Genomic DNA, 9,287 nt, shown 5'->3' with positions numbered 1-9,287 from the left:
CTGCTTTGGTTTCAATGACTGAAAGCTTGGTCACAAATCCTAATGTCGATGCCCGTTTCAAAGTCAAACATTCGAAGGGACTTCTGTTTGCTGCAAGATCATAACTAGGGGTCCGTAGCCTTCTGTAAATCGTACGAAGACGGCAAAATTGTTGCCATGAACTGCTGGTAGCTGCGTTTGAGAGGAAGTGAGGGGCGTAGAAAACCCTAATATAATGTAAAATAGCTGCTCTTAAACCCGTGACATCGCCCGGGAGCGGAGCGGAGCATGGCTCTCTGTGCCCACGCCGAACCGATCCCGGCAGGTCTCGGGCTCTGGCAGACCCCGCTGCCCTCCCTGCACCGGGCGGCGGGACCGGGCTGTCAGGGTGCCGCCAGCCGCGGGACGCCGGCTTTTCCCCCTACCACCTGCCTCCTTCCGCGGCGAGGGGCCGCTCCCCTCACCGGGCAGACCCAACCCCGCTACCTGCCACCCTCCCGCCGCGCTCCGCCGCGCCGGGCCCGCCCCCACGCCAGTGGCTCCGCCCGGCCCGGCCCGGCCCGCCCCGCCCGCCCGCAGACACCGCCTGCCGCCCGGAGCGCGGTGCCTGGCCCGGCCCGGCCCGGGAGCGCAGCGGCTGCGCCCGCGCTGCGATCTGCGGGGCGGGGGGAGCGCGGCTGCCGGCGGCGGGGCATGCGGGCGGCGCGGCTCTGAGCCCCCCGGCCATGGCGGAGAAAGTTTCGGCGGCTTCGGAGCGGGCGCGGGGCGCCGGCCACGTCGGCTCGTCTTGCTCCGGCTCCTCCTCCGGCTCGGAAACTCTCTCCGAGGAGGGAGAGCCCGGCGGCGGCGGGGCGGCGACGGCCCCCGGCGGGGCGACGGCTGTGGCGGAGCGGGCAGTCCCCGGCGGGCGGGCAGAGGACGACGCCTCGCTGGAGGAACGGGATGAGGAGGTACGCGGGGCCGGGGCGGCGGCGGTTGCTTCTCCTCCCCTGTGCTCCGGGGCCGCGCCGGGAGGGAGCCCCGCGCAGCGCGACCGTCCCGGGCTGCGGGGCGGAGGTGACCGCGCGGCGGGGAGCGGCTTCGTGCCCACCTGGGGACAGCCTCTTTCGCGTCAGTCTCGCCGGCTAAGCCCTTTCTGTTTCTGCTCTGCCGGCTCTAGCCCTTTGGCTGCCGATAATTGAGAGTTGGGATTTTTGTATGGAGAGGGGATATTTTGTTTTAGGAAAGCTTGTTTGTTTTTTATTTTTTTTCCCGAGCGTGTCACCTTTGGATAGCGTTGCTCCAAAGCAAACTCTTCAGTGTCAGAAGGAAGTAATGGGCAAGCCCCTACACTACAGTAATCCTCTTGTGAGAGCTCATGACAGGCTGTGGATCATGGAGGAGCTCTGTGGGTGATAGATCCATAGTGTGATACGCGGATACGCGTGTTGTTCCCTTTTCTCTCCTCCTGATCTGGCTACAATACCTTCTTAACGTCACTCTTAAGACAAAACAGCTCCCCCCCACAATGTTACAGTAAAACGACCCTTTTGGGTCTTGACGGATTTTAATAATTATTTTATTTATATCTTGTTGCACGATTCATACTCCCTAAATCTGTTTCAAGCCATGACCCCAACCAAGTGCATTGTTCTGTCTGACTGCTGCTTTACTTTGCTTCGGTGCATCATCTCTTGTGTGCCTTAACTTACGTCTTTCATTGTGGTCAACTTTTTAATTTGCTCTTAAGTGGTGTTTCTTTATTCTGTGCCTTTATGTGGCTGGATGTACAAAGGTTTTTTGAGAAATCTTGCATTTCTAGAGGAATATCTGTTAAGCTGGTTGAAGTTATTTTCAGCTAGTTAAGCTGTGGTTGTCAGGAATGTTTCCCTCTGCAGTAATGGCTGTTTATGTAGCTCCTGTTTTTCCCCTCTTTCCTCGATGCCTCCTGTTAAATTGATACAACTGTAGGGCAGCATGATGAATTGGAACTAAATATACCTTTCTGTATCCTCCCCCTTTTTTCTTCTTAAATACTCAAACTCAGCCCAGGTTCCATGCTTCTTTTAGCGGCATGAGCCCCCAAAGAGTGGAATGTATTTGCAGTGAAATGCATTTATAATAGAAATAGAATGAATGTGGATATATCCACTTTTTTTTTTTTAATATATATATAGATGTGAACTTGCTTTTTTCACTGAAGTGAGTAGGAGCTCCGTAGCTGCTGTTAGTATGGAGTGCACTGTTAGGTGATTAATATATCCTGCTTCTTGGCAGGAATGGTACGTGTGGGCTTGGGGCTGTGCTTACCACAATTATGTGGTGTCTAGATGGTTTAGTGCTCAGTTGGTAAGCCTGCATAATACCGTGTAGGAATATACAAGGTCTGTCTGTTCAGTTAGCTGAACTCACTGCTAACTGCTGGCAGACCAGTGAACTTCTGGTAAAGGCTCGTTATTTCTGTGTATACTTTGGAGATAAATTACAGGCATCGTTTGAGTTGACAGTATAGAGAAGGTAAGCCCAAAAATAACTCAACATTGCATTTATGGAATTTTGTCTGGGCAATCTGATACCTCACCTTCAATTAGTAGTGCTAGCAGATAGCAGCAGAAACTCATATAGTGTTGTGGGACAATTTGCTTAGAATATACAGCCTTATTCTGTCCCCTCTAGTCCCCTCTGCTAGATTCTTTTTTTTGCCTGGTTTTTGTGCTCTGATTTGCCCATCCTTCCATTTTGGTGTCGTCAGTGCTTGCAGCTGAGTTTCTGCCTGCCTGCAGAACCACCTGGCAAATCCACCTTTATAATAACTTTTTTTTGTGCAAGGACACCGCAGTGCATTAGAGTGCAGAGGTAAATGAATGTTAATTTAAAACTGAGAAAGCATCTCTTCACATGGAAATCTTTAAGGACAGTGGAGAAAAGCAAGGCTGAGGTCCAAGATATACATACAGATGATTTCAGGCTTTCTTTATGTGCTACCTGCTGAAGGTATCCCATTGAGAGAAGTGCTTGAAGATACTGTTTTCACACTGATAGCCTATTTAATTACTGTCAAATAATGAAAATGTTGATGTTCTGTGCGATGTTCTGTTACTGAGTTCTTTTAGTTGTATGGATCCCAAGTGCTTGATCCTGTGCTTGCAGTTTTCAGTTCTCCTCTTGTCCTGTCCTTGTTCCTGTTGCCAACATAGCAGAATTGAATCTGTTGTCACAGCTGTTCGGTATCCTTCAGACAGCAGTGAAACAGATTGTCCTGCTACCTCTATTTCTACTTTAGCTGCCAGTAAATTCTTCAAAGCCATGGCATATAAAATGTTTCCAAACTAAATAAACGTTAGAAAACATGTAGATTTTCCCATACACATTACTATTTCATGTGGTATTTCAGTAGAACTCTTTCTTCTTCTGTGACATTGTATAAGATATACTTGACACCTTGGACCTTGTCTCCTCCTGGATTTCTTTAGCTTAAACAGCCCCAGTGGCTTTCATCTTCCCTTATAGAATGTGTTTCCAGACATCTGATCATTCTCATTGTTGTCCTGTGTACTCTTTCCAGCTGGTCACATCTGTCTTGGAGCGTGATATCAAAAACCAGGATGTCATACTCTGATTTATACTGTGCCAGATCTGGTAGAACAGAGGTCTCTCAAGCAGTCTTGTTTTTTACGTGCTGATTTTCAGTTTGTGGTCCATTATGAGTTTTATGCCTTTTTCTGGAGAATGATATGAACATTTCTAGTCTACCAAAAAGAGTGATTCATCTCCCACCTCAGTGAAGGAAGCTTAATGCTGTTATCTAGAGTAGGTCAGCTTCTTTAATGTTCAGAAATTAGGCTGTTGAACTGGAAGCATGATAACTCCTCTTCTGAGTATGATATCTGTAAGAGTTAATTCCTGGAGGAAAACAGGGAAGGAAGGGGTGGGAAGAGAAGCTACATCAATTTTTTTTTTCTTCCCTGTTATCATTACTTCATCCTACAGTTGCATAAACTTCACCTTAAAAAAAAAAAATCAAACCACAAAATACCTGAAGAAAAGCAGTTTCTCATTTCATGTGAGCAAGAACAAATAATAGTTTATAAGAGTACAGTCATCAGTTTCCAAAGTGTTTTTGATGTCTTACTTTGAGACCTTAGACACATGAGAATTAAATAAGGGTTTAACAGTAACTTCATCTGAGAAGTGCTTTGTTTTGGGACATCTGTGCATTGAAATGCTGTGGATAGCAAGCACATAAACACAAATGAATTCAAGCAGATTATTTGCCTATGCACTTCTGAGGTGAGTGGCTAACTGCTGACAGACAGGATGGAATTGTATGGTGAAGGGCCCTCAAGGAGAATGTTACACAGATGATGGGTCACTGCATTTCTAATGCTGTGTGATTGTTTAGTTTTGTCATTTATTCCATATTCTCTTCAGAACTCTCTTTGCAAGAAAGAATGTTTTCCAGACTGTCAAGAGAGGAGTTGAGGCTGGGCAACAGTATGATTTCTGTTGTAATCTATCTGCTTCTAATGTTTGTGTGTAATCAATACTGGACTGGCATGATGGGAACAGGGATAAATGCAAAAAACCCCAGGATTTTTCCTATTTTCCTTTCTGCTGTGTTTTTGTCTTCTCTACACTGGTTTTCCTTTTGGCAAAAATGTGGCTATGAACAGGAAACATGTTTTATGAAATTTATTGAGGCAAATGGTGCCGAGTGTCATTGGCTGCAGTAGTTTCTATCATTCAAAATGTTTTACAGTCTTTCAGTTCAGCATGGGGTATGCTTTTTTTGATGGTGGTTTTCAAATCTTAGTGTTTTACAGGGGATGTGAAAGCTCACTTGGTTTAACCTTGTTTCTTAAAAGGAGGATGAAGGCAAGCTATGGGTTCCTTGCCTACACCAGTATTCTCAAGGATCTGAAGGTTAAATTGTGTGTCTTGAGTTGTCTGTCTTTTCCATCACCTTTCTACAAACCTTGTCACAGTAACTACACATTTCTCACCGAAGCAGAGTAACAAGCCAGGAAGGATCAGAATTCTTTCAGAGAATCATACTTTGCCATATAACAGATATCTTGGTCTGAAATGGATTCAGAAGCTTCTGAACCTACCAGTGTCTTCTGAATTACCATAGTGAGTTCTCTTCATTATTCTAGATGCTTAAAAATACTTCCTTAAGCAAAACCACCCACAAAATATAACAGGGGGGGAAGTATGGTATTTTGTTCTCAAATAATTCCAGTTCTTGCTCTGTAAATTCAATGTTTGGCACTGAAGTGACTATTTGAGTTTATAAGAATTGAGATGATGAGCAACATGACAAGATTTCTCATGAAAAGTGTCCACTAAACTTTGAAGTTGATTGTTGTACATTTTCTCCTACTGTCCAGTTAGTGTGTATTGTGTATTAAAAAAGATACCTCACTGCACAGAGTGAGTACAAAACCTTTTTCTGATGTGGTTAACTCTTCTCCTGAATCTGCCTTCTTGCTCTTCATGTTGCAATCTGTTTCAGCTTCACGAGGACTGTATGGTGAGAATTAATTACTAGGAAGCTAAGATTTTGTCATTAAAATATTCATAGCAAGGTGAGGGGTGTGGTAAAGAATGTATTGCTATAGAAACTGCTCTTTCACACATTTGTCCTTTAACATATGCCCACTGGGGAGGTACAGTCCCTTCAGCATTACAGATTGTATGCCAGATCTTCACCCCAACAAAACTGTAGTGTAGTTTGGTAGAGGGGTGGAAATTAAAATACTTTGGGGTAAATTAAGCAGTGTGTGAATTAACAGCAATGTTTACATGTACATCTATGTGTAATGGAGGTGGTTGTAGTTCTGGCAAAATGTCACTGTGACCTAGCTGGAAGTAGTGTTTTTGTTACCTCTTTCCCTTCCTGCATGTCCTGCTGTAGAAGTAACCATGGGACATTCTTAGACTGCATGGGAGATACCATAGATTTTTCTTCTAATTGTTTTAAACTTTATTTTCTCTAACAGCCATGGGTTCTTCCCTGTTGTAGCACACCTGAATGATAGAGCTAGGTAAAGATGAATAGTGTAACTGTGTAATCTGTAGCTCATACTAAAGAATAGTAATGCCATCAAAAATGTATTCTTCTCAGGGTTAAAATGATTGTAGTCGGATTAAATAAAACACTTGTCTAGAGCAGCTGCAAAACTGTTACTGTGTCATGTCAGCCAGACTAAAAGCACTGCTTTTGGTATTTTAGATATGTTTGTGGTAAGTTACCTATAAAGTGAAATATTTGACAATTTAAGTGACTTGGGCTGTCTCAAGAGTCATGTAAAAGACTATGGATTTGCTTTTAGTATGGGAAAATGTATGTTTTCTACTACTTTAGACCTTTTCTGTGCAGCATAGGCCTTTAAAGGTGCATACTGCTACGCTCCCTTCTTACCTCAGAAATCCTCTGGGACATGGAGAGACACATAGTTAAAGGCTATAACAGCCATGTGCTGCTACTTGAGGTTTGAGACTATCTGTACCGTAGTAATGTTTGCAGTTCTCTGGAATTACTTTTCAAGAATCTGGTGGGTATAAATAAGCCTATAACCAAAGCATCTATCGTTCTTCTCACTTGGAATAAGTGAGAAGTGAAGAAGCAGGATCATACATTGAGTTGCATATCTGATTTTTTGCGCCAGAACTATTTAGATGCTTAAAATTCTTCTGGAAAGAGATGGGTAAGGAACTGATAATTACAGTCTTCAAATTCTGAATCGTTTGCAGAAATGGTTGAGAGGCCCTTTTGCACCCTTTAGATTTTTCAGACTGGTGGACATAGTCCTGAAGCTAATCTTCAGTATCCCTTAGTGTCTGTATGTCCAACTGTGAAACCAAATGTGAAGAAACATCTTTTTTGAAAAGCTGCAGCTCTGTAGAAGGTGTACAGCCTAAGTCCAGCATAGTCCACTGCCTTTGACAGTGTGTTGGCTAGATGTAAGCTGCTTTGAACTGAATGTTGGTAAACATAACAAGGTGTGTTACTCTTCTACTATGAGGAAGCTCTGTATGATAAGGCTTCTTTGCTAACAGTAACAGCTTGGGTAAAGTTGAGTTTACAGGAAGGGATAAGAGAGTCCTAAGTCTCGAGGCATAAAATAAAAGCACGGCCAAGCACAGTGTAAGTGAGAAGATCCTTGAGCTAGCAAGCTGAGCAGCTAGGTAGCGTTTTCCTGCAACAGTTTGTGTAATGGGGTAGCTTGCCACTTGGTTTTGTCACAAATTATGCGCTCTGTCCCCACTCCCAAAGCCCAACTGTGCTCAAAGATTGCAATACTGAAGCATTAATACATATTGGTACGTGGTTTCTGATCCTGCTGTTTTTGTTACCTGGAACTGGCAAACATTAACCAGCAATGCTTTTCTGTCCAAGGCATGAGAAAAACATTTACCCTTACTTTAGAGCAAAAATCTGAAGTGCAGAATTGGGGAATGTAGGAAAAGAGGCACGAAGACTCTGGAAAGAATAGTAATGAGAACTGAGTCCCTAAAGTTTTCTATTGAATCTTCCTTTAGTAAAATTTCTCTGACACCAGGCTGGAGGTTTTCTCTTACATCCATTATAACAAAACAGATGCCTGTTATTAAGAACTTCAGTAATGCAGAGTCTGCTTGTTCTGCTGCTGGGTTGGGAACTGACCTGCTCAGGCTTTGTCTTAAGAGGAATACCAGTCTTCTTAACAGCTTCTTTAACAGGGAAAGAAGAATGGAGGAAGAAAATTTTTGTTTTGTTTCCAGTTTGGTATTTTTTGGTTGTTGTTTTTTGGTGTGGTATTGAGCACAGCAGCGTTCTAGCTTATGTTGGGAGCTTCTCAGTCAATGTTACAATCTCACCAGCACTACTGTGCCATTGCTAAGCTCCTTTAAAAACAGTGATGTGGGCTTGAAATACTCTGCAGTCCAGAACACACAACGTCTTACTCACAAATTTTATAATTTGTTGCTTCAGCCTTCAGATTTGTCATTTTTTTTCAGTTCTTCTCTTGCAGCTGTGGCATTTTAAATTATTTTTGAAACTTTATAATAGTTGGGGGGTATTGGGTTTTAAGCTATGTGACTTGTGAGAGACTAATGCTTAAAGTCATAAAATGCTGGTAGCTCTTTTTGTTGTGATGGAGTGGAAGCAAAATATTGAGGACATCGTAGCTGAAAAGGTGAGAAACATGGGGGAGTGGTGGCAAACGAGCTGTGCTTTGAAATCAAGCCAAGAACCTGTTTTAGCTTTTGGTTTACTGAGCTGAGTAAGGTTTTCTTGCCCTTTCCTATTAGAAAGGGATGCTCTCATGAAACTTTCTATCTGAAAGACTCTCTGGCTCCAGCCAAGAAGCAGTGAGATGAATACCTCACCCTCCTGTACAAATGTAACTAAGCTGATGAACTTGCACTGTTCAGAAGTGAGCTACAAGTACATCAAGGGCTAAAGCTCAAGTGTTCAGCAGTATAAACACCCTGGTTGCCCTTACCACAGGTTTCTTTACTGAGAAACTTCAAGTGGGAACCAGGGATGAGTGCAAGACTCTTTTCTTAACTGATAACATGTATAGTCTTGAACTAGAAAAACAGAAATGTTGTTTTTTATTTACCTTTCTGATCAAACCGCTCTGGAAGTGACTTTCAGAAGAAGCAAAAAAACCCAACCACAAAAAAAGCTACAAAAAATCTGTTCCAAAATTACTAAGTGTGTGTGAAAATAGTTGATTATAGGATGGGAACTTGTGTAGCCAAGAGAGATTCACTGTTGCCTGGCAGAGAAACTTCTGTATTAGATACATTTTGCAGTGTTTCATTTAAACAACTGTGTATATTTCAATATCTCCTTTTAATATTAATATAATAATGTAATATAGTACAATAATTTAATATTAATATATTTTTAATTTTTACATGGTGGTATTTCTATACCAAGTTAACAAACTTCTGTTGTGAGGCCAAGTTGCCATGCTACTGGGACTGTATAGTTGATTGTACTTGGACTTGGTTCCATTGTTTTTAATAGCCTTGCAGTCCTGAGGAAGAGAGCTGTGGGTGAATGAAGCAGATGAACTACTGCACTAAACTGCTAATTTGATTTTCATTATTACCTCAGGAAACTTTTACTAGAACGTAATAATACTGTAGCTATGGCTCAGTGGATGCTTTCGTTGTAAAGCTGTTATTCGGGCCATATAACAAAAATGCCTTGGATGACTTCATACTGTGTTTCTGGTTTTGTGCCTAGTATATGACAGGGAAGGGCAGGGTGAAGTGTACCTAATGTATTTTGTTCTGGGCTAGCTAACAGAATAGAGTGTTTACAAAAG

At 42.9% G+C, this 9,287-nt stretch overlaps 1 protein-coding gene across 4 annotated transcripts in view; it reads left to right on the top strand.

The window, feature by feature from the left end:
* Nucleotides 1-689: 689 nt before the first annotated feature.
* Nucleotides 690-9,287, top strand: part of MAST4 (microtubule associated serine/threonine kinase family member 4) — a 286,598-nt gene continuing 278,000 nt past the window's right edge. For all 4 annotated transcript variants that reach the window (XM_039566713.1, XM_039566712.1, XM_039566711.1 and 1 more), the window contains exon 1: nt 690-929. In XM_039566713.1, the coding sequence (XP_039422647.1) occupies nt 705-929 (225 nt within the window). In that variant the 5' untranslated portion in view covers nt 690-704. The remainder of the gene's footprint in view (nt 930-9,287) is intronic.

This window comes from Corvus cornix, chromosome Z, assembly GCF_000738735.6.
Source record: "Corvus cornix cornix isolate S_Up_H32 chromosome Z, ASM73873v5, whole genome shotgun sequence".
Taxonomy (NCBI): Eukaryota; Metazoa; Chordata; class Aves; order Passeriformes; family Corvidae; genus Corvus; species Corvus cornix.
The sequence above is the reverse complement of the archived record's forward strand: the minus strand, read 5'-3'. Positions and strand labels throughout refer to the sequence as shown.